A 23,583-nucleotide genomic window follows, 5' to 3' on the forward strand; every position below is an offset into this window, starting at 1 on the left:
GAGATCGTCACCCATTATGATGGCAATAACAAGAGATTGTGCAATAACTCGATGTCCGTGTAAGGCTCTGTTTGGGAGAAATGATGGACACCTCTTTCTTGGAAATGGCGGTGAGACATTTCCCCCCGGTGTGTAGGCTTCGTTTCATCACCAGTAAACACGTCTGCTGCCTAGGCAATGTAATGATACCAACAGGATACTGACAACTTACATTACCACTACTGAACTGTTGTAGAGTACCAGTACTGAATTAGAAGGCAAGAATCACCATCGGTTTCACTCTTCTTCGGCAACAGGGAGCCTTGATGACCTAAAATGATGATCTACTGTAGCTAGCAGCTAACGTCTAAGGCTCTGAATAAACACCTAATTTTGGTGTTGAAAAGCATTCCCGATTTGTTTGAGACATGTTTATCTCGTCACAAAGCACCGTACTTTACAGGGTTTTAATTAAGCCAGACAAAAGAGCAGCTTGACAATTAAATTATAACAGATCCTAAAGAAGAATGAAGCTTCTGGCTTCTGTGAGCTACACGCAAGAGGTTTGAAATCCGCGACCCCTACAAATACATGCCCAGCAAGAGATACTTGATTTGTACAGGTTGTGGAATTGTTGTTGTATGAAATAGTTTCAATTTCTGAAATCAGCAGAGTAGATAGTGTGAAAAATAGACGATCTACACATTCAAAAACGTATTAAGAACCAGATAAGGTTTTTATGAATGGCACATTTATATGAAGAATGTATCTACCCACCTATTCTGTGGTGTTGCGTAGACATTGCGTATTGATAATTCCCATCCATTTCCAAAAGCTCAACAACCTAGAGCCACACTTTTATTTTGATACTATAAATGCATTGAGCCCTACATTATAAAATCCACTGTACTGTTTTTGAACAAATAGTTGTGGAAAATGAAATTCATATCGGCAATTCCATTTCAGATTGGCCTTACTTCTTAACATACCAAACAGCTATGAGAAAACAATAAAAGAAAAAAAACACAAAACAGGTTTACAAAAAGATGTACAAAAAACACGGAGCTACAGGAGAATCAGAGACACACACAGAGTTAAAAAGCAAACTGGAGAAAAATCCTTGAGTAATCCACTTATTGCTTCCTGGGTGAGAAAGATAGAGAGACACTAGAGAGAGGGAGGAGGCAGACTGGTCTCTCTTGAAGAGTTCTGTTTAGTGGGACGGGACCATAGCCGGGTCACACCAGAGTCTATCTGCATCACTGAGGGGCACCGAAGGAATGTTGTGGATGAGGGGGCAGCTGAGGGGCCGGGGTGACAAGTTCCTACGTAGGATAAGGATCAGGGTACGCAAATGTAGGGGGCTACTGGTCCGTTGGCATGTCTCTGTCCGTTTCTGCTTTCGAAGGCTGCCCTGGTGAGGGGGTGTGTGGTGGTCTGGAGACGGGGGCAATGCCGTGTGCCATGGGTAGGGTGCCTGCTACGATGCCTTCCACTGCAGCTCCAGCACCCCCCAGGCCGCCGGCAGTCACTCCAACCAGCCCCGCTGGAAACCTGGGGACAAAGAAAGAACTGGAGTTAGAAACCTGTGTGTGATGGACTGTGTGTGTGTGTGTGTGTGTGTGTGTGTGTGTGTGTGTGTGTGAGTGAGTGAGTGAGAGAGAGACAGACACAGAGCGAGATGGTGACTCTGCCTGTTACCTGTAAGCAGAGGCTCCATTGTGTTCTGAGTGAACGGCCCCTGCGTCCAGGCCGGGCCACTGGGGCGTGGCCATTAGGTACTCCTTGTTGACACAGTTCTTTAAGCTCTCAGGAATACGCCCTGGAGAGAGACACATGGCGGCCAATCAGATCCCTCATCAATATCCAGGGGAATCCCTTTATCATTGATTATTGACGGTCTTCTTCAGACAACCGCCTGGTGGTCCCACCGCTCAAGACCACGCAGTCCCAACACAAGCTGTTCTCCCGTCTGGCCCCCCAGTGGTGGAATCAACTCCCCACCTCCATCAGAGACACTGACTGTCTCCCCACCTTCAAGAAAAGGCTCAAGACGCACTTGTTCCGGGAGTACAACGGTACTAGGAATGGTTTGCTGGACCCAATGTTAGTTTCCTCAAGGATCACAATGACTCTTGCTTAGAGACTTGTTGCCCTTGTTGGCTAGTGGTAACTGATTTAAATTGCTGTACTCGCTGTGAAATATTCTATTTTACTGTTGCTTGCTTTTCCACAGGTACACTTGCACTTATAGTGATTCATGTGGTTTAATTGTAACTTGTTTAACTACATGCTCTTATGGTTCTTCCCTTTGGCACTTATGTGCTTCATGTTTTGGCTACCCGCAATGTTTTTTTATCTTGTTATTATCAGTGACCTATGCACTTTGTACAGCTCTCTTGGAAGTTGCTTTGGATAAAAGCGTCTGCTAAATGAATAAATGTAAATGATTTTCATTGAGGTTACTTATGAGTTGATCTGGACTTAATACATAACTGATCTAAATGCCACCGCTAGAGCGTCTGTACCTGTTATGGCTCGGCGGACCTCTCTGGCAGCCTCTTCTCGGGCCTCCAGGGAGGCCTGCTCACTGTACCAGGAGGTGTGGGGGTTGCAGATCAAGTTGGGGGCATCCTTAAGAGGGCCCTGGGAGAAGCTGGGGGACAAACAGAGACATAATGGATCAGGCATGATAGAAAGACAAGTGTTTGTGATCAAATACAAATTAAAATAATCTAGAGAAAGAACTGTCGGTTTGGCCTGGATAAGAGATGATGTGATGGTGGTACTAATGGTTTGGCGTGTGCTGACCTGAAGGGTTCCGCCTCGTGTACGTCCAGGCCAGCTCCTCGTATCCGGCCCTCCTTCAGGGCCTGGGCCAGGGCCTTCTCATCCACCAGACCCCCTCTGGCTGTGTTCACCAGGAACGCCCCCTGGCGCATCTACACACACAAACACTGTGTCCACTTCCAATGCCTCTACACGGTTCTTTATATACACCACTGGATATTGTATTCATGTAGTAGTTATAGATCTTCAGACTATTGGGATTCCTGCTCTGTGTACCTGATTGGTTGGCTTTATGTGTATACCTGTTTGATGGTGAAGTCGTTGATGAGATGGTGGTTGTGCTCATTGAGGCTGCAGTGCAGGGACACACAGTCAGAGTGGATGAGCAGGTCTTGCAGAGTGGCCATGCGCTGCAGGCCCAGCGAGCGCTCTACTCCATCAGGCAGGTACGGGTCATAGAAGATCACGTTGAAACCAAAAGCCTTAGCACGCAAGGCTACCGCCTGACCCACACGGCCTACCAAAACAAAACACAAACGCGCGGTTAACCAACTAACTGAAATCATCGACACTACATCCCCCAACAGCAACTTCAACTTTCCCCATGTTGGACTTTTGATCCCTTCATCCCCAAACATCCACCCTCCTTACCCAGCCCGATGATGCCCAGCGTCTCTCCTCTGATGCGGGCAGCGCCCCCAGCCACCTCCCTGATCTGCTCCACGCTGGAGGCGCGAGTGCCCTCGCGCAGGGCCTGGTGCATCCAGGTGACCCTCCGGTACAGGTTGAGGATCAGACAGAGGGACGTGTCAGCCGTCTCCTCCACAGACGTGGCGGGCACGTTACACACCGCGATGCCTGGAGGGAGAGGAGGCCGACAGGTGGGAGGTGGGGGGGGGGGGGGGGGGGGGGGGGGGGGGGGGGGGGGAGCGCGAGGGAGAAGATAAGGGTCATATTCAGATTTGACTATAAAGCCTATTGAAAGTGTTTATTTTTCCATCTTACATGGATTGTAATTTTCGCAACATTATTGTGTATGCTGAGGTAAAACCTGTTTCAAGCTATGTGTTTAGGTCTGTGGTGAGGCAGGATGATTTTGGAAGGTACCAACCCAGCTCAGCAGCAGCCTTGATGTCCACGTTGTCGTAGCCGCTTCCAATCCTGACGATGATGCGCAGGCCCTTGAATTTGTCCAGGTCGTCACGGGACAGTGTGATGGTGTGGTACATCAGAGCCCCCACAGCCTCGTTCAACACCTGTGCAAACACACACACACACACACGAGGAACGGATGTTATTATCAGGAGTAATGTGTGTGTGTGTGTACCCTACATCTCTGTGCGTTGGGTGTAAGTCTAGTCACCTTCTCGTGGATCTCCTGGGTGGATTGGGCGTCACAGAAGGCGACTGTGGCCACGTCCTTGAGGACAGGCATCTCCACGGTGCAGTCCCGCCCGTCCAGCAGGGCCACCAGGGGCCGGGGGTGCATGGGCCCGTTCAGGATTGGGGGGCGGATGCCTTCAGCACAACAAGGTCAGAGTAAACACCCCCGACATCAAAGGCACCGTATGCAACAATCCAGGGGCGAATCTAGGTTCCCACTTTTGGGGGGGCTAAGCCCCTGGATAAAACCTATTATTTTTCCTGTGACCCAACAAAACTAGGGGGGTTTGGGGGCGTGTTCCCCAGAAGAAATGTTTAAAAATATCCTTTTAAATAGTGTCCTCTAGTGGGTTTTAGGAAGACAAATTAACAAATTTAGATAAAAAAATATTAAGATTTTTTTTGTAAAAATGTTTTTTGTTTGTTTGTTTTTTTTGGGGGGGGGGGGGGTAATTAAACTTTTGGGGGGGCTCCAGCACAGAACCTGCCTCCTACAGACCATCTCACGCACTACACAGCACATTGATATGGAGCCTGAAGGTCTCAAATAAACTGCCATGAATGATTATGATGAACTCAGTTTATTCCATTCTTCCCTATCGTCACCCAAAGAGACACCAGAAACCAAATATTACCACTACACGATACATACACAAAGCATTAAGGTAGACTGGAATAACTTCAGCCAAGTAACATTCTAGTGCCTCAGACTGTGGAGTCCATTAGCAATCTACAGCATACATGACGTGGATTTTATGGCCATTAGGGAGTAGATGTATTGGAAAAGGGCCTCTTCCTGGCCGGCCTCTATTGCAAATATGAACAAGGCCACGGCCCCTTCTCTCATCGGGGACTCCTCCAGCAGATGAGCTTGGGGTGGGGGGTGGGGTTGGGGTCGGGGGGCACAGGCTTGTTTTGAGTAGTCATGACCTAAATTTGTCTGTCTGGAGGGAGACACCCCTGCCCTTTTATAACAACACACACACACACACACTAACACACACAGCTTCCCCCTCTTCCACAGTGGTAGGTAATGTCCAGCAGACTACTTGACTCATGAAGGACAACTAAGGGACCACAAAATGGCCAAGGCTTCAATGGATGCTAAGCAGTTAAAAACATCTTTCATAGACAAAGGCATCTCGTAAATGCAGAAAATGCAGTTACTGGCATATCAATTTCAAGGAAAGAGGAAGGAGGCCAAATATTTTCACAGATTTAAACACTACAAGATCGGCTACAGCCTCCACCGAACCTGCTTTAATGACCCATTTCCACAGCAACAAAACCGAGAAGCATGATTACAAAATAACATGCGATAGAGGGGGAGAAAAAAACACGACACGAAAGGGGAGCGGAGCTGGCAACACACACGCGCCATATGGTAAGACGGCTGGCAGCGTGTGTGTGTGGGAAGCCTGGTCAGAGTGGCAGCAGGGCCAAACACACAATACCATTCATTCAGTGCTCATTCATCCCCCCCCCCCCCCCCTCTCTGCTTGCCGCTCTGAGGGCGTACGCTATAACAGAGGGAGGGAACAGAGGGGAGGGCTGGACGACAGTGCTGCAGTACCCCACCCTGCCCCCTGCCACACACGCTGCGGAGAGCATTCACTCTCTCTATTACACACACACACACACACACTACTTCTTCAAGGACAAAGATGCCTAGGGATGGAGAACCCTCTCCATGTCATGCAGTATTTACCCATAAATGGCTACCTTCCCTGAGCCTCGACTCCCCCTCAACCACCCTCTTCAGGCTCCATGTCTATCCTCATAGAAACCCCCAAGAGAAAGACATTCATCTTGCTAACCTTGCATGCTGAAGCTGACCAGCCTTTCTTCCTGTGCTGCTCCTCTTCCAGCTGCTGGTTGAATGCTCTCTCTTGGCACAACCCCAGCCGTCCCACACTACCCTCCCTCTACCTACCCTCTGCTCCAATCAGAAGCTGCCAAAAATTCTGCCTTGGCCTACCAGATCGAAGCTTATTAGCATAAAGGCAGTGGGCTTGGTAGTGAGTGTTCTGTGCAGAGGAGGTGGTTTCCATGTTGTTGTTTTTTAAAGAGACAACCGCGGGATGTGGAAATTCGATGAGCTGTTTTAGTATGGGTTAGTTCTTTGTAAAAACAATACCACCAATCCATCTGTTTTCTAAGAAAAATGCATCTTGTATAAAAGAAAAATGTATTAATAAAGCATTAAATACATAATAATCTAGCATGATCACTAGCAACACAGGATATGTCCTCTGCATTGCTTAGTCTAATAATGCACAAGGCAACAGGAAAGTTGGCAATCTGGGGTTTACTGTTTGCTGCGTTGCAACCATTACAGGTCACATCAATAGCAACAGCAGTAGAAACTGTAAAAACAAACCAGGGACCGGTAGATATGGGAACTCACTCTGACCAGGTTACTGATTAAGAGATTTACTAGACTGGTAGCAGAGGATACTTATCTCCACGAGTGGGTGGGTATTTTCACACAAGTCTTTCTAGAACACGAGAAAGACTCGAGTGTAGGGATGTCGATTAGGTTGCTAAACGGGTATTTTGCTACTGGGAACAAGAATTACAAGAATGCAGAGAACATTTATGTTTTAAATGTACACTACTGACCTTCACATATGCGATCCAACCTCTGTCTCTTGACTTTATGTTTGTCCACAAGAGCCATCTCCGTTCTTCTCAGCCGATGGAACACGAACACGGGGCACACGGGAAAACAATGTTCCACAGTCAGATAGCGGCGCGCTTTATTCAACACAACACGTCCCACGTGCACTGCACGGTTTAGTACCACCTAAAAAACGATTTACCGTGTCAATGTTTACAATCCTATTACACTAAACTGACGGTCTCTCAAGAATAGATACCTGGCTAAGGTTTGCCATTTGATTGCTAACTAGTAGAGTAGTAAACACAGCACAATCCATGTCAAGAAATATATCGTTAGCTAGTATCTACAGCTAGTATGTAACCAGCTAATAGCTAGTAACAGTAGACTAGCTTTCTATTAAAAAGTAGTGGAACGCATTTTGTTAGCAAACAAAGTTGGATAGCAAGTGCTAGCTAAGCAATCATGCTAAAATCAACTAGTCTGACTGGACTCAATGTTTTATAACCGTCAGCTAACTAGCCTTGCTAGCTTGCTCTTCTTGCCACTACTGTTTAATTTTTTATGTGGCCGGCTGGCTATCAATTTTAATCGTAAAAGTTAGCGATATAAAACCTAAGCTATTATTCAGCTACTGGCAACGTGCCTAATATGTTATGCTAGCTAGCTAGCACAGTAATTATATGTTGGCGACCACTTAAGGCCTGCTACTATCTGTAAAAAAAAAAAATTCAGATCTACGACCATTGATGGCTAACATTTAGCTAGACAGCTACGGTTTAGCTAGCCCGTTAACAAAACAGGTGACCTAGCTATACTATTACTTCAGGCGGCAAAAATAAACAAGTTCCCGTTCCCCAAAAGTAGATTACTATAGGTTAACTACTTATTCATAAAAAGTTTGATTGAATCAAGTTGATTGAAAGCACAGTAGTTCCGTTAAAATGTCAAATTATTACCAAGAGGCAAGTTCTCAGTTGGTCCTACGGGGGTCAGCAATAGTTAGTAAGTTAGCTAGCTAGCTTGTTTGCTAATGTTAGTTCTTCCCACTTATGGGTCTTCATGAATCCAAACAGTTTATTCAAGGGGTAGTCAGGTGACGGACGGGTCGGCGGACGAGTCAGAACAAGGGCTGCGTCTATGCACTGCAGCTGTTTTCAGTTGAGCATGACGCCTTCATGTGATAAAATAGGTTGACCACTGACTGAGCGAGACAAAGAATGCATATACATTTAACCTATCTCCTAACTTTTAGTTGTCCCGACATAAACAGTTAAATAATATGTTGTTTCACAACATATCCTACACCTGTCCTATGTCTACAGACCGGTTAACGCGGTAAAGGAAAACAACCAGACAATTCCAGTGTAAATATAGCTGTATATTATAAGACGGGATTGGGTTAATAAACCTTACAAAAAATATGGAATTTACTTTGACAGCTTAGATTAAAGACATGCATCAGTATATCCATAGTTGTAGTCGCCTAGGCTGATCTGTCAACTGAGCACAAAACCAGGAACAAAGAGGTCAGACACTTCTGTTTCCTTGTAAAATAATTTCCAATAAACTTTATTTATACACAAACTGAGTTTGAAATTGCCATATTTTTAACACATACAATAAAAAAAACATCTCTATAAGACAGCAATGGCCTGCCCCAGGACTCTCAGCTACCATCTTTACACAGAACTGGTTCTCAACAAATGAAATTGTTGTATAATACAATTTAACAATGTGCCCTCAGAATACAGTGGTTGCTTCTATTTAGAAGTTTTGTTTAACTTTTCAAACACAGTGCATTCATTATCAATGTCTATACCTCACCCTTTTCAGAGGAATGCATCGTATAGATAAGAAATATTAAGTAAAAAGCAGAAAATAACAAAATGACTAATATCAACAGCTACACAATTCATTTCCTTTTCATAGTTGAATTTTTTTGTTTACAGACAAAAACATGGTGTCTTAAGGCTTATTCTGAGTCTTATGGATTGATTACCAGAAACTATAAGGTCTGCAGAAAGAAAAACTGCAATGAGAGACTGCCTTTTTGCATAAAACTGAACAAAACACGGATAACTCATCACCATCATTTAGGAAAGTCTATTCTCACTACTTTACTGAAAAAGACAACTGTGGGGAATTGTCCAGTCAAAGAAAGAAAGCAAGCGACCCACTGTTGTTGGTCTGTTTCTTCCTGTTCCATTCTAGTCAGGTTGAGGGTGCATTAAGAAGATATCCAACCAACACACACACTATGGGATCAGCTAGAACCTCCAGCTTTCGGATTATTCACAAGAATGTTTCAGCAAGGTGTTCTGGAATGTACTCTGATGGGACGACAGCATCAATGGCTACCTGCGTTCTCCGTTCTTATTGATAGTAGTCAAATCATCACTGTTGTCAACGAGCTTCTATTGGCCCAGATCATCCCACCAGAGAGAGGGTGTGGTGTTGTTCCTGAGAGCCCAGCTGATTGGAGGGTAGCAGGCCAGAGAGAGGGGGGTGAAGTGGGAGGGGCCTAGGGGGAAACATCTTCCAATGTACAAGATTCTAATTCTCTTCAATAAGGTTCAAGTCTAGTTCTGTACAATCCCTCTCAAAGACACTCTGAGGACCCCCATCTCTTTCAGGGTCCTCTTCCTCCCCCTCCTCATCCTCCTCCTCCTCATCACTCTCACTCAGAGGCCCGATACTGGTCCTTCCCAGCCCCTCTGCGGGGGAGCATGAGCCCCGGAAGTCCCCTAGGAAGGGCTCCAGGCCCATGCAAACGTCTCCTCCACAGGCCAGCCTGCCTCGCTCCAGACAGCCCAAGGGGTCAGTGCTGCGCGTCTGGGGGTAGAGACATAGAATACATCAACAGTTAGAGGAAACAGACACAGCCTAGGAGATCACATAAAATATCATCACAATCATCTCAACTGAAGGGAGACCGACCATGTTCTCTCACACAAGGTTATGGATGTTATCTGGTATTGTAATGTGATTTACTGTGTTTCTTTTCTCAGCTAAGAAGACATCAATTGTCCCTGGCTATCGATGACTAAATAACTCTTCATATCCTTAAAGAACATAAACTGCACATGTATATCATACCAGAATCTTTTTTGGTCTGTTTTTAAAACATTAGTTAAAAAAATCTAATGTGAAGGTCACTCTGAAGCTGAAAATGTAAGTGGTGGGCAAAGGGGGCCACAAAAAAAAGAAATTTGTAGTGTAACTAGGACTTTTTGCAGCTGTATGCAAAGTATATGCAAATGAGCACCAGAGAGACTTGTGTGTACAGGGAATTGAGCTGGCATGGCTTTGTGCCCACACTTTAGTCAGCACCGGGGACTGGCACCCTGCTATCCCCATGTAGACTTACTCAGGGACTGGGCTTTGGATCTTAGAGATAGAGGCTTGACTGAGGAATATTTTAGTCCAAAACTACAGTCTAGGCATGTACCTGGGTCATCTTGGTAAAGTCCAGCACTGGGCGAGCAAAGGGCCTGTCAGGGTCTCGCCGTCTCTTCAAGCCGGGCTTTAGCAGCAGCAGGTCGCAGGGCTGGGAGTGGCAGCGAGGGAGCTGAGGGGGGATGGCCCTGCGCAGCGAGGACGGTGTACTGCAGGCCGAGGAGGGAGAGGCGGGTACGGGAGGGGGTGGAGCCATAGGCTGGAGGGGCGGGACTGGGGGAGGAGGCAGGAACTGGGCTGTGGCATCTCTGATGAGGACTGGGGAGAGGGAGAATCGGCGCTGAGGTGGAGGAGGAGGATGGAGAGGGGACGGGGAGGAAGAGCAGGAGGACGGGGAGGGAAAGAAGCAGCAACAGGCTCCTCCCCCTCCTGCCGCATCACTGGGGTCCCAGGGGAAGTTCCAGGGCAGGGGGGAGTCTGGAGAGAGGGCGAGGCTAAAGAAGGTGGGACTGGAGGAGGAGTGGAGCGAAGAGTTGAGAGAAGAGCTGGGAGCACGGAGCGGACAAGCCCCCCCCGCTGCACCCCCTCCACTGTGGCACTGGCGGTTGACAGGCGTCCAGACCTTTGAGGCACTGGGACGCCAGGTGTAGCGGCAGCGGGAGAGGTCCTCTGGCACCGACAGGGAGCGGCAGTGCCGTTTGGGTGGCGGCGGGGGGGGAGGGGGCGCCCCTGGGAGAGACAGGTCGGTTGCGGAGGTGCTGGGGACCAGGGGCCGGTGCAGGGGGTCCTCCTCAGGGAGGTGTTCGTCTGAGGGGACCAGGGGCACGGGCCCGGGGGGGAAGCTGGAGCTCAGCACCCCCTGCAGGCTAGGTTTGGAGGGAGGGCACAGCTGCCAATAACTACTTTCTATAGAGACAGGGAGACAGAGCAACGGCAGAAGGTTAGGCCCTAGAACCTTGAATAGAAACTCTGTATAATGCAACCGTTCGTAAGACATCACTGATCTGACTTTACTAAAGTAACCATGTTAGATGAGAGATTAGCACAGAGAAGCATTCTTAGTACTACTAATTGATCTTGAGGGTCAAGATAAGCTTGTGTGACGGCTACTCACCAGGCATCAATCCATCTGTGGGCCAGCAGACTGCGAGGTTGTTGGGTTCGAGCAGAGACTGGAAGACATTGAGGTTTTGTTTAGTCAGGGGACACCATGCCATAAAAGATGAGTTATATATTATGACTTCACAGGCTGAATAATTAGAGGCTGAATATCACACATGGAATGCGACACCTAGACATGGACTCAATATGTAGCAGTATATAGACATGAAAAGAACAGACAAAGACAGATAAAAAGTCAGTCAGACAGGTCCATACCACACTGAGAGCCCCTTGGCAAATGTCGGCATCCAGACTCTGTTTCTGCAGGCGCTCCACAATCAGAGTGACCATAGCATGGTGGCGAGGTGCAGGGGAGGTGGGAGGTGGGGGAGGCAGAGGGGAGGGGGAGGGAGGAGGGGAAGGGGGGTGTCTGTCAGTCTGTTTGTCCGTCTGATCTTGAGGAACTGTGGCAGAGCTTCTCTGGCTCCTCCACCTCACCCTCCTCAGGGCCAGCTAGCCCAGCCCAGTCTCACTGGGACATGGTCATAGCTGGGGGCAACTCACCTGAGGGGTAAGAGAAGGAGGTTTGGGGCAGGGTTTAGATTATTTAGTCATTTACATTTAGTCATTTAGCAGACGCTCTTATCCAGAGCGACTTACAGCAAGTACAGGGACATTCTCGTAGTACAGGGATTCTGCCCAATCATGTGAAGCTACAGGGTTCGAACACACTACACCGTATACACATTTGAAAAGTGCAAGTTAGTTGAAGTCACGTCTTGTGAATCAGATATGCTACAGTAGATGGCTAAAAGCCTTTTTGCAATTGATGGATAGCTATAGTCCAGCCAGACAGAATATAGTCTTGGAAGTGAACTTTTAGAAGCACCGTTGGAAATAAGTTCATAACTACACTAACAATTGAATTATAGCAGGTAGTTATAATCACACCGTCTACATTTTTAATGTTCGCCTATCAAAATCCACTAACTCGATAGCTTGTGACGTGAAGAAGGGAGGAAACATATTTGCCTTAATATTAGCTCACTAGCTAATCGACTGGCAGGGCACACAAAAAAAACAGATGACAGCAAGTTATTTGCAGATGGCTTCAAGTTATATATCACTTATGTTGTAAAGCTAAAACTACGGCTTCTCTTGATGTAGATAGTCAACAACAATGGGACGACCAGGTAGCTAGCTAGCAATTCCAACGGGCTATAGGTAACCGGCTGGCCAGGCAGCAGGCTATATATAGCGAGCTAGCAGAAGGCTGATAAAGCCGACAACCATACAAACGTTAGCATAGCTACATCAACAAGCGAATTTGTTGGATTTTCTTTTATTGCATTTAGAGAAATCAATCAGTCAAATTGCCTAGATCTGTTTTTCTCTGTCCCCGGTTCTGAAATATTGGATTGCCTATGAGATAAATCAAAGCATTTATTTCTAGCTCAAGCTACACACCCTTGCTTTGGACCAATGCTTTAGCAATGCCTACTAGGACGCGCGTGCGAGCAAAACACGGGCCATGCAGAATGATGCGGTGAAGAAAATGCTGGTGATTTTCTTATGAATAAACCTGATGTCAATAAACATTCATTTGTGTCACCTCTCAATGAAATTGCATATTTACCTTGACGACAAATACTTCCACCAGATCGCAAACAAGGGTTAAAAAGGCACTGCTCGTGAAGGATAAACCAATTTGGATCCTAGTGCGGCTCACCACCTAGCCACGCTAGTGTACGTCTATCTATGGGTCTCCGATGTATTGACCTATTAAAAGCATAACATGTACCAGACCGTTTCTTACAATATCCCCAAAATCATTTCAAGATCAAACTGTATCAAATTGTCATTCGTAAATCCACGGCTTCATCCGTCTTTGTGAAATATCATCGCGTAAAATCAATTCACACCGTCGTCCATTTAAAAAACAAAAAACAACGTTCACACGCCCGTGAGCGATTGGAATTCATAAATAACATTTACGGTGCGAGATAGGGAGAGGGTACAGGGGAGGGTGGGGGATGAGGAGAGGGAGGATTCTGTGACGGATAATTCAACTCAAAATATTAGCTGAATAAACAAATAACTATCCAAATGAAAATATTTGAATGCGAAAATGTTTGACAAGAAGGCATAAATATTATACGTTTTTATTTTCACATAACATGCATGATGGACTAGCCGACGCATGGCTACATGACGCGTGGGACTTGTAGTTCATTCATTGCAATAGAGGCAAATGGTTGGATAGGTTGTTTACAACGTCAGGGAATTATATACTGAAATAGAACACGGTCATCTCCTAGAAGTGCCGACGAGTCGATAGCGTATGTTAATGTAGTATGAATGAAGTGTCTTGATTTCGGACAGTTATATGGCTAAAATTGAAAGGAGCGCCTCCATAACATGTAGTATTGTCAATACTGCCTCCCTGTGGATATTGTGAAACAATGCAACCAGCGAGGTTACCATCGTAGCTAACATCTAACTAAAATAAAGCCAGCATTGTTTTCTAATTCATATCGACACAGGAGTATTCAATATCACTGAATAGGATATTGATTGCAAACGGAAATGATAAACCAAAGACCACATGCATTGAATTTATAATCTTTATTAGTTGAGATCTGCATCAGTACTTAAGTTGTACAACATGACAATTGAGAAATAGACGAAATAAAAAGAAACCTCAAAACAAAGTCACAGCATGTCGCCATCATAATTCTGTTTTGAGAAAAACAGTGAGGTGTTGGGCAGAGGAGGGAGGATAGTGCATGTTTATAGGAGGAAGAGGTGGAGAATCTTGCTGAGTAGGGTCGTGGACTGGTGAATGTGACTTTTCTAGGGTTAGAAGGGGGAACTGTGTTGGGAACCGTGAAATTGTGACAAACTACATCAAATACCGATCTACTAAATCAAAACAATGAGCATCTACTGTGGGTGCATAAAGCATTTAAACAAAGATCACCGGTGAAGCAGACACAGGAAATGTGATTGATAAACCCATCATAGTGACCCTAAGATTACATGATTATGAAGTGACAGTCCATGGTTGACTATCAACCACTCTTACAAAGCTAGCACTACACCCTGTGCACCCCTGCATGTCTGATTGGCAGTGACATGACAGACAAGCCTTGTTGCAAAACCCCCAAAAATGCATCCTTCATTTCTCTCATTCCCATGGTAGGCCAACACGATCTTATAGGTGAAAGCCTTACCTTTAATAGATGGACAACATCTAAATCATATCAGCCTTTTCGTAAAATGAAGCATGCATTTTTCAGATCAAGCTACAGAGCGATAGCCAGCATCAGTAAGGTTTCCAGGACATGCAGTCGTTCAGCACAGGCATCTGTTCATAGGAATGATCACGAACGCGTCCACGGGTGACGTCCGGGTTGTGGTCAGTCTCTAGAAGGAAGCGGAGCCAGCCCAGGACGTTCTCCTCGGCAGTCATCTGGCTTCTGAAGGAGTAAGCCAGGCCAGCCTGAGCTGAGGAGAGCCTGGGGCTGGACATGTCCATCTGGGGCAGGAGTAGGAGAGAAAGGACAAAACTGAAAATAAAGCAAGCGACACACACACACAACCTTTACACACCACTATGTTTTTGAATTCTAACTTTCACGTTCACTAGGAAAAAGGTGAGTAGAAAACAAGCGGTCTAGCAAATTAGCCTTTCGAGACCCCAAAACCATCCTGCAGCACCATTTCTCCCCTCACCTGAGGTCCCATCCAGGTACTGCCGACAGGCAGGCTGGCAGGTGTAGGGGACAAAGAAGCTTTAGAGCTTGGGGTAGTTTCTTGTTCCTTCCTCCCCAAGTCCTCGTTGTCTTCATACAGGTCACAGTTCATCTGCTCCAACAGGCCCTGACTGTAAAAGAGACATGGCATCCAGCTCCACCTTGTCTGTCTCTGCAGTGTACACTTGTCCTCCAGTCCACAACAAAATTAGAGCGAATGAGTAAGAAGTGGACATGCACACAAAAAAAAAAGAAGCTAAATATGCTCTGGTAGTGACAGGGTTGAACAGTGGCTGATAAATGTTAAACAGTTGATACACTGTACATATACAAGTTACTTACAGCTGGTCAACAGGGTCCTGTCCCTGGGCCTCACCAGATAGGCCAGTGGGAGGGTCCCAGGCATGCAGCGCCCTCCTCCACAAACGCACCTGCATGTCCCATGACCTGCGGCTGTATTTCCTGTGCTTGTTTGGGGTGGAAGGGTGGAGCCCTGGGATCCTCAGACGCCTTGTGGGAAGAGGAAAGATTGAGGGCGCAAACCAACACATTTAGAACAGGTAATCAGCGAACGAAATAGCAAATCCTTTCTTCTCAGTCCTCCCTGTTCTGGTGCAGCCAATGAGACCAGCCACTGGCCTGGTCTAGACTTACTCTGATGTGGATCTTGGGTTTGTGGCTTGTAAGTGAGTAAAATGATTATTACTTGGGAACCTGCTGTAGGTAGTTCTGGTAGCCCAAGGTGTTCTGTCCATACTGGATCTGTTTCTGCCGCCGTTTCAGCACCGACTCATTGCTCTCCATTTGGGCAAGGTCCAGATTGCGGGAACCCCAGCGCATCCCTGACTGAGTTCTAAGGGTCAAACAGGTAAACACAGCCTCCATGTACACCATTTCAAGCCTTCATGAAATAACATCCTGCTGATTTTTGATTCTGCAGGACTGTCGAGAGAATGTTTTATGTGATTATGGTTATAGAAGGTTCAGTCCCTAACCTCCTGACTCCATCCATATCCTCTGTTCCCACAGCAACACTAGCAGAAGACATCCTGAGGATACAGCGCTCCAGAATGGATGACCTGAAGAGACAGGACAGAGGTCAGGCCCCAAGGGTAGGGGTGCTCTCACAACTTCCCTCTACTCCTTCCATAACGTACAGCAAAGGAGCGGGGACAAACTTAAGTGGTTGAGATACGAAAGACAGTGAAGTGGTTAGGAGACTGCTGTACCGGCGAGGCTTGTTTGAAACGGAGACAGGCTCCCTGTTTCCACTCTGCGTAGACGGAGGGGTGGCTGGGGATGAGTTACTAAAAAAATAAACAATAAAATTAATAACGGAAAACTCAAATTGGGCCCGACATTTTGTAAGGCCACCAATGGCTTGTGTTTGTTTGCTCTGTATGTGGAGACCATCACCCTAGCATACATGTGCATGCATGACGAGTTGGGTACTAGGACAATAAAAATATTTTAGATTAGCACCTCATAAGGCTGTCATAGACAGAACTGCAGCCTGGCAGCAGCCATGGTTCTGGGCTACTGGAGAGGGAGGGAGACCTGGACATGAAGCCTGGAGGAAGCTCTGACGGGCCAGACCACAGAGGCATGGACCAGCCCCTGAAACACATGCAACACAGAATAATACTGTGGTATTCATTTTTCATTCACCGTAGCATTGTTATGGTATGATACTCGGGCAAATGAAAGAAACATGTGTTCCCTTTGCCGAGACCAATTTACCCCAGGCATTTGAAACTTTAACTTAAAGACTTCTTGCATCAGTTAATTCAAAGTTGTAGTAAGAGAAGCCTACTTTTTGAGATTTACACACATACATAACTATTGATGAAGAACAAGAACAAGCCAGACAAACCTCGATTCTATAAAAGAACTCTGAAATGCGGTTTCCACGCGTGTTGTCATGCTGATTAAGGCTGCAACCATGCAGTATACACGCCATTGCTTTGCCATACAGGTTTAAATTAACAACAGGTGACATTAGGGCGGGGCCACAAGGTTCTGACGTTTGTGTTGTAATTACCTTGCATTCCTAATGTTTTCACCAATACATTTCAAACCTATTTTTATAAAAATCATGTCCATTTTCAATGTCATTGTCAAACGGACCACATTAGGCACATATAAACATACACTTGGCACAAGAAAGACGGAGGTACGGCCAACCAGATTTCCTTGTTTTCCATTCACCGTAGTCAAGTGTATAAGTTATTTTACCGGTCTATTTAGCGGGACACACATTTTTACGACACTGTTTGCCGTATGTTGTCACTTTGAATCAAGATGGCGTCTGGCAGTGGGGTATGTGTTCTTGTTTTCAGTTTGGTTTTATTGCAAAATGTGTTATAGTACGACAATGTTCGGTTAAGAAGAAACTCAGTATAGGTTACATTTCATATGTTCTTATGATTAGACTCTCTCAAGATTAAAATTCGTTTCAAACAGATATAATATCTTCCCACTGCACTGAGTAGGCTACAGCAACAATTCACCCGATGCTTTATTTTTGTTCGCTATACAGACAAATAATCGTCTGATAACTCTCACGAGCTAAGACACTTGCTAATATAGGTGGGCTGTACAATGGATTACTCGTTACTATATTTAAATTGGTATTATCAATCTAACTTCTACGTTCTGTGCTTTGTTATTCAGTCCAACAGTAAAAATGACTTTCGTCGGAAGTGGGATAAAGATGAATATGAACAACTGGCTCAGAAACGTCTCAATGAGGAAAGGGACAAGAAAGATGGTAAGATGGGCTTCAAAAATAGTTTTATGCTTCGTATCCGCTGTGATATCTGATCAAATTGTGCACTGAAATCAAGCTAATATCCTTTAACGTTATTCTAATTATATCGACTATTCCCAAGGATCAACATCTCAAACGTGGATAAGGGTTATTAATATATACACTTTCAACAGTAAACGTGTCAGGTTATGAACCTGTGCACACATGATCCTTTCATTCTTTGTTTGACTCCTTCCTCCTGCCACCTAGGCAAGCCAGCGCCCCCTGTCAAACGTGAGCTCCTGCGTCACCGTGACTACAAGGTGGACCTGGAGTCCAAGCTGGGGAAGACCATCGTCATCACCAAGACAACCCCCCAGGCGGAGATGGGAGGGTGTGTATCAATTGACGGGTCCTACCCTGTGTATTTACATTTCAGGGTTTAAGGTTTAATTTGGGACTGAGCATTTAATGGGTCCTCGCACTTTATAAAACAGCCCTAACATGGTATGATTGAGAATGCCACTATAGCCCAAATGACACCTTACCCCTTTGCAACAGATACTAACCTCCTACATTCTGTTCCCTCTCAACAGGTACTACTGCAACGTGTGTGACTGTGTCGTAAAAGACTCCATCAACTTCTTGGATCACATCAATGGAAAGAAACGTAAGTCTGCAAGCGGTATCGCCAACCTCAGCTGGAAAACAGTGCAGAATACTTGGATGAAAAGCTATTTGGCATCATACTAAAAGGATTGTTGTTTGTTTCTTCCTCCCAGACCAGAGAAACCTGGGTATGTCCATGCGTGTGGAGCGCTCATCCCTGGATCAGGTGAAGAAGAGGTTTGAGATCAACAAGAAGAAGATTGAGGAGAAGCAGAAGGAGTATGATTTTGAGGAGCGTATGAAGGAACTTCGAGAAGAGGTATGTTGATGACAGGATGGGAATATTCAATATTGTGTGTGTGTGTGTGCGTTTAGTGTCGGTCTGATTGGTTTGCCAGTAGAGGCTTGGGAGATGGGCCTCTTTATACTCATGTGGTAGTGTAATCTGATTTAAAATATGCAGACACATGTTACCTGGTAGTAGATGAGTGACTGCAGGCACAATTAAACACTCAACAAACATGCTAGAACCCCCCCCCCCTCCTTAAACCTTGCTTTCTATCTTTGTGTGTCTAAGGAGGAGAAGGCCAAGGCATATAAAAAGGAGAAACAGAAGGAGAGGAAGAGGAAAGCAGATGATGATTTGGACTTTGAAGAAGATGACGAAATGGCAGCTGTGATGGGCTTCTCAGGATTTGGCTCTTCTAAGAAGGGCCACTGAGGTCGAGACTTTCAGGCTGCCTTTAATAACCCCACCACATCCTACGTATAACCTCTCATCTTGGGCTAACACAAGTCGCTACCTGGCAAGCTGACCTTTTTAGGCATCATTTTATTCTCAAATTGTCTCCCAGACTTTGTTTATCATATAGATAAACAGCTTTTTCACACAAGCCATATTTCGTGGTCAGCATGGAGAATATTTTTATGGAGTTAAGAGAGTATTGGGTATTTGAGAGCAAATACATGGCTGGGGGTCCACGTTCATGTTTTTATTACCTTTTAGAACTATAGCTCACAGCAGCACACTTCCATTGACTTTGAAATATTGTGAACAATTGTTATTTTAGTTTTTTTTTTTTTCCTGTAGTTCAGTGTGCATTACCTGAACTTTGTCTTGTGTTTCATGGAAATCTAAATATAACATGGACATTTGTCTGTTGTATTATTATTATTTGTTCATAACATTTAGTCTTACCCTGATAAGTATATACTCAATACCTGCTCTTGTGACGAGGGCCCCTGGTCACAAGGGGATCTATGCTCTAGGACATTTGTTGAGTTTGGAATCAGTTCATAGAATAAATTACTTTCTAAATGTGGCGTTCCATCATTCTTCTCCAGTACTGTACATAAAAATGTATTACATTGAAGCATTTAGTTGTCAGTCAGAAATGAGTTCAATGTTATTTTAATTGATCAATTACACCAAAAATCTAACCGGTGACAAAGGTTATTACCCAAAGTAAAGAAATGATTTATTATAAACAGGAGTAAAGAGAAAATCTATTGATGGTGCCCAAGTAAAACCTCTGGAGATCTAACAGGCTCTTATGGGTCATTTCATGAACTTCCTTTTCACACAAGGATGTCTCTGCCGGTGTCTGAACCTGTCAATCCCTGGGCAGAGCGACAGACTTAAGTTACCACTTAAATGACCAAAATAGACACCTGCCAAGTACTGTCATTAGGTGTCCACTCCTGAACTCACCTTGTTTCTCCAGGATGCGGGGGACCCTGAAGACGCCAAGGCACATGAAGAGGGACTGCAGGGGGTACATGATTAACACGACCCACAGGACCAGCACAACCACAGCCAGACAATTATTCCCCAGCATCTGAGATAGATCATAGAGAGAGGGCCAAGGGGGCCAGAATGAGTCGTCTGCGGACTAATCTGTCCCTGGCTGCAGACAGAACTCTTTCTCTGGGTGTCCTCCCTTCTTCTTCACAAGTACAGACATTCTCTCAACCTCATGGATCTCTGTCCTCTGATGTATGCAAGCATGAAGCCTGAACAAGATGAGAAAGCTGAAGGCGGCAAAATAGCTGTTGGTAGAACAGGGTCTCACCCAACTGCGCCCTCCGAGGGCCCCATTCTCAGACAGAAGACCAGCATGCAGCAAGCCCCATATGCCCGGTGCCAGATAGCCTTGGGGGTGGGGGGGACGGTCAGGAGGGGGTGAGGGAAGAAAGGAGGGATACAAATTGATATATATAATCATCCAAATCTAAGAGAATGGGTCTTTTATGTTGTTTACTTTATGACACTCACAAGAAACGATGTTCAGTGGGTCGTCCATCTGGATTTTGGCCATTAAAAAGCGGACTGCCAGATAAAAGAGAGAGCCTGTAGTTCCAGCCATTACAGCTACACCTGGGATGTAGGAGTCCACACCTGCACACACAGACACCTGGACAAACACGCACACAAAAAGGTTAAAAACACCAACTCTGACCGTGGCTGAGCCGTGACCTGTGTCGTGAGTATGTGTTACCATGCCAGCGATAGCTCCGTAGAGCAGACTGTCCAGGTCATAGTAGTTGAAATGGATGCAGTGGATGACCATGCAATAGAGGCCCCCGCTGGAAGCCGCTAACAGCAGGTTGAGCCAGCATAGCCCCAGCATCTGGCCTTCGTCTGGGTTGAAGAGCTGTGGGTGAGATCCCAGCACCAGGCCCAGGAACCCCACCAGCTGCAGGCAGCCCCCCAGGACCAAAATCTACACACACACACACAGGCAAAGAATAGAGAGAGAAATACACATGCAAAAAAATACAAAATAAACACAGAATGTGAAATGTAGAAATATATACGATTGGATTAAAAATAAATTGCCCCTAAAGACTCACTGCTGGACTGTGGCGTCTCTGTCTGAAGTGAATACTCCAGCGCCTGGCACGAGGCCCAATGACCCGGAGTGATACGGCAGCCGCAGCACCACCCACAAGGAATATCACTCCGCTGCCCGCATAGTCCTGCACGGAACACACCACTATTATAGTCTTTGCTTACCTGTCAAAAAGTTCAACATTCGTTAATGTGTGGTAACTGACACCTGTGTTGCGTAAGAGGTGGAGGCTGAGTAAAAGATTCCCTGCTCATCCCAGACCCAATGGCAGGCTAGAGGGTAGACAAGCCCTGAGAAGAGCAAACAGACAAAAAATAAAATCATAGTGCCACTAGATGGAGGTGTTGTCCCAACAATATCATCCTCTGTCCATCAACAAAGACCTTGCTAAAAATGATATCTGATGTATAGCCAGATAGTAGACATACGAACATACCAGCATGTGGGGGGGTGGGTGGATGGGCGGTACCTGCGAAGACGTAGGCCGACATGAGGTGGCCGATGGGCTCCATCCTCTCATTGGCAGCACCCAGTGCCAACGTGGTGGCCACTGAACAGCGCATGTAGTTAAACAGGAAGTGGACCAAGTTGGTGTTGTCCAGAGTCAGGAAGAACTGGGCTCCGATAACCGAGTTGTTCTGCCCGAAGGCGAAAGCATAGCCATGTAGCCACCAGGCTACTAGGGTGACAACTGAGGACACACAGACAAGGGGCAGGCAGGCAGGCAGGCAGGCAGGCAGGCAGGCAGGCAGGCAGGCAGGCAGGCAGGCAGGCAGGCAGGCAGGCAGACAGTTAGACAGACAGACAGACAGACAGACAGACAGACAGACAGACAGACAGACAGACAGACAGACAGACAGACAGACAGACAGACAGACAGACAGGAGTCTTATTTTGACATGGAAGTTGTTCTGTCTGTTGCCGTTGAAAAAAAGCATAGGCTAAATTGAATAAATTAATCTAAATGGCACTAGGTACAAACATTTTTTTTTTTAAATCCAGTGTGTTTGTGTGTGGATGCACATTGCACACAAAGATAACATTTTCCACAGATGAAGGTCAGATTGCTACACTCAGACCTATTACCTTTCATAATGCTTTGCCAATACCTGCTCAAAACATCATCACATCCTCCCACTCTATCACAGAAGTCCTCAGGAAGTGGAAACAACTGTGAGCAGAGTAGCATGCTCTGCTAGCTACAGCCTGTACTTGCATGCAAACTAACCCCTGATGGGTGCAACCCACACTGTACGAGGCTGAGAACTGATGTCAGCCATGGGGGAGGGGGGCGGTCTGAATGTGGTTATGGTACAACAGTGGGCCTAGATAAAGCATCTCAAACAGCTAATGTTACCTAGACAACACCCAACAGTAAGTGTGTTACTTTTATAAAACAGTGGCACAAGTTTCCACTGAATGGTTTAAAACAAAAGACTATAATGTTGTTAAGTGTTGCAAGAGAAACTGCCTTACACCATGTTTCCAGGTGGGTGGCAACAAACAGAGATAAGCCTGGCACGAACTCCCATCTCAGTGAATGAAGTTTGTCTGATTAATTTTAATGGGCTGACGTAAGTTTTAAAACTAATAAAAAGTCTAAGTAGCCTATGTATCTTGTATTCCTAAGTGATCAAACTCAGCTTACAGGTGTCTGACATGTTCTTGAAGAACACATTTGTCATATTCTCGGGGGCCGTCTTGCTTGCTTCAACGAAAGCAAACCCGAACTTCAGGCCTGCACAGAAACAGAAAGCACGATTTTGTTCAAGTGTCAAGTCATCGCTGACTGGAAATTCCTCACTTTTAACAAACATATTACATTTATGAAATTCATAAAACTTTCTAAACTACTTACAGAACACCCACATACTACAGACTATTACAAATGAATCGTGGACTGCAGTTGGGTCGGAGGCCATGGTGAGTTGGTTGAGCAAGTTTGCAGTCCAGTAGCTAGCCAACGTCAGAAAAGTATTTCACAGCCGTTAGTGTTACCTATCTAGTGAGCTTTCTTTATTGACAAAAACAGGTTGAAATTAAACAACTCGAAATGTAAACCTATTTAAGTTAAAATCGGCTCCTATCTAAATGATTAACCTCGACTTGGGGCCCCTATCTAGACACATTAGTGAGGTAGGCTAGCTGGTTGTTACTACTGGATACTGATCTGGACAACGGGCGCGCGAAAATCCCGTCCTACGGCATGGCGCTCAATGAACCAATGAGCCATCTGGAGGGTACCATGATGTTAGTGTTTTTCAGTTGAGTTTTCATCCATCAAATCTATGTTTGTAAATTTTAAATAACTGAAAGGCTTTTCAATATCGTATTATGTGTTATTAG

The 23,583-nt window shown here is 45.6% G+C and overlaps 5 protein-coding genes across 7 annotated transcripts; 1 reads left to right on the forward strand and 4 right to left on the reverse strand.

Annotated features, from left to right (window-relative positions):
* Positions 1–823: 823 nt before the first annotated feature.
* On the reverse strand, positions 824–7,871 carry LOC124468142 (C-terminal-binding protein 2-like). 3 transcript variants are annotated; one of them, XM_047020742.1, is made up of 10 exons: positions 7,732–7,871; positions 6,775–6,839; positions 4,133–4,287; positions 3,881–4,025; positions 3,421–3,627; positions 3,072–3,286; positions 2,791–2,921; positions 2,508–2,635; positions 1,681–1,801; positions 824–1,533 (listed from the first exon to the last, which is right to left on the reverse strand). In XM_047020742.1, exons 2-10 carry the CDS (start codon positions 6,830–6,832, stop codon positions 1,344–1,346), a joined length of 1,350 nt encoding a protein of 449 aa, XP_046876698.1. In that variant the 5' UTR covers positions 6,833–6,839; positions 7,732–7,871; the 3' UTR covers positions 824–1,343. The 3 variants fall into 3 exon arrangements, with proteins under 3 accessions (XP_046876698.1, XP_046876699.1, XP_046876700.1); XM_047020743.1 differs by having other exon boundaries at positions 6,775–6,958; XM_047020744.1 differs by lacking the exons at positions 6,775–6,839; positions 7,732–7,871 and adding an exon at positions 5,970–6,074.
* A 459-nt stretch (positions 7,872–8,330) lies between these two features.
* Positions 8,331–13,275, reverse strand: fam53c (family with sequence similarity 53 member C). The gene is made up of 5 exons (XM_047020383.1): positions 12,909–13,275; positions 11,549–11,836; positions 11,286–11,343; positions 10,224–11,077; positions 8,331–9,607 (listed from the first exon to the last, which is right to left on the reverse strand). The coding sequence occupies exons 2-5, from the start codon at positions 11,621–11,623 to the stop codon at positions 9,329–9,331; spliced, it is 1,266 nt and encodes a 421-aa protein (XP_046876339.1). The 5' UTR covers positions 11,624–11,836; positions 12,909–13,275; the 3' UTR covers positions 8,331–9,328.
* A 634-nt stretch (positions 13,276–13,909) lies between these two features.
* slbp2 (stem-loop binding protein 2) lies at positions 13,910–17,018 on the reverse strand. Its single transcript, XM_047020553.1, has 8 exons — positions 16,901–17,018; positions 16,510–16,644; positions 16,257–16,334; positions 16,023–16,106; positions 15,734–15,880; positions 15,370–15,537; positions 15,008–15,158; positions 13,910–14,810 (listed from the first exon to the last, which is right to left on the reverse strand). The coding sequence occupies exons 1-8, from the start codon at positions 16,996–16,998 to the stop codon at positions 14,598–14,600; spliced, it is 1,074 nt and encodes a 357-aa protein (XP_046876509.1). The 5' UTR covers positions 16,999–17,018; the 3' UTR covers positions 13,910–14,597.
* A 246-nt stretch (positions 17,019–17,264) lies between these two features.
* zmat2 (zinc finger, matrin-type 2) lies at positions 17,265–19,703 on the forward strand. Its single transcript, XM_047020390.1, has 6 exons — positions 17,265–17,346; positions 17,701–17,797; positions 18,047–18,170; positions 18,373–18,446; positions 18,559–18,704; positions 18,963–19,703. Exons 1-6 carry the CDS (start codon positions 17,329–17,331, stop codon positions 19,104–19,106), a joined length of 603 nt encoding a protein of 200 aa, XP_046876346.1. The 5' UTR covers positions 17,265–17,328; the 3' UTR covers positions 19,107–19,703.
* A 97-nt stretch (positions 19,704–19,800) lies between these two features.
* LOC124468172 (putative ammonium transporter 1) lies at positions 19,801–22,912 on the reverse strand. Its single transcript, XM_047020788.1, has 9 exons — positions 22,886–22,912; positions 21,707–21,928; positions 21,445–21,527; positions 21,239–21,364; positions 20,884–21,108; positions 20,661–20,799; positions 20,458–20,537; positions 20,097–20,223; positions 19,801–20,005 (listed from the first exon to the last, which is right to left on the reverse strand). Exons 1-9 carry the CDS (start codon positions 22,896–22,898, stop codon positions 19,944–19,946), a joined length of 1,077 nt encoding a protein of 358 aa, XP_046876744.1. The 5' UTR covers positions 22,899–22,912; the 3' UTR covers positions 19,801–19,943.
* Between the last annotated feature and the right edge of the window lie 671 nt (positions 22,913–23,583).

Source organism: Hypomesus transpacificus, chromosome 5 (genome assembly GCF_021917145.1).
Source record: "Hypomesus transpacificus isolate Combined female chromosome 5, fHypTra1, whole genome shotgun sequence".
Lineage (NCBI taxonomy): Eukaryota > Metazoa > Chordata > Actinopteri > Osmeriformes > Osmeridae > Hypomesus > Hypomesus transpacificus.

Excerpts from the sequence above, each read along its gene's own strand:
- LOC124468142 (XM_047020742.1), bottom strand. The coding sequence starts at position 6,832 with ATGGCTCTTGTGGACAAACATAAAGTCAAGAGACAGAGGTTGGATCGC. Across the intron at positions 2,636-2,790 it reads CACGAGGCGGAACCCTTCAG|CTTCTCCCAGGGCCCTCTTA; the intron begins GTCAGCACACGC and ends TTTGTCCCCCAG. Across the intron at positions 1,802-2,507 it reads GGTCCGCCGAGCCATAACAG|GGCGTATTCCTGAGAGCTTA; the intron begins GTACAGACGCTC and ends GTCTCTCTCCAG.
- fam53c (XM_047020383.1), bottom strand. The coding sequence starts at position 11,623 with ATGGTCACTCTGATTGTGGAGCGCCTGCAGAAACAGAGTCTGGATGCC. Across the intron at positions 11,344-11,548 it reads GCCAAGGGGCTCTCAGTGTG|TCTCTGCTCGAACCCAACAA; the intron begins GTATGGACCTGT and ends AATGTCTTCCAG. Across the intron at positions 9,608-10,223 it reads ACTTTACCAAGATGACCCAG|ACGCGCAGCACTGACCCCTT; the intron begins GTACATGCCTAG and ends CTCTACCCCCAG.
- slbp2 (XM_047020553.1), bottom strand. The coding sequence starts at position 16,998 with ATGGCAAAGCAATGGCGTGTATACTGCATGGTTGCAGCCTTAATCAGC. Across the intron at positions 15,538-15,733 it reads TACCTACAGCAGGTTCCCAA|GCGTCTGAGGATCCCAGGGC; the intron begins GTAATAATCATT and ends TCTTCCCACAAG. Across the intron at positions 14,811-15,007 it reads GTACCTGGATGGGACCTCAG|ATGGACATGTCCAGCCCCAG; the intron begins GTGAGGGGAGAA and ends CTCCTGCCCCAG.
- zmat2 (XM_047020390.1), top strand. Across the intron at positions 17,798-18,046 it reads GGAAAGGGACAAGAAAGATG|GCAAGCCAGCGCCCCCTGTC; the intron begins GTAAGATGGGCT and ends CCTGCCACCTAG. Across the intron at positions 18,705-18,962 it reads TGAAGGAACTTCGAGAAGAG|GAGGAGAAGGCCAAGGCATA; the intron begins GTATGTTGATGA and ends TGTGTGTCTAAG.
- LOC124468172 (XM_047020788.1), bottom strand. Across the intron at positions 21,528-21,706 it reads GTCGGCCTACGTCTTCGCAG|GGCTTGTCTACCCTCTAGCC; the intron begins GTACCGCCCATC and ends TGCTCTTCTCAG. Across the intron at positions 20,800-20,883 it reads ACGGAGCTATCGCTGGCATG|GTGTCTGTGTGTGCAGGTGT; the intron begins GTAACACATACT and ends GTGTTTGTCCAG.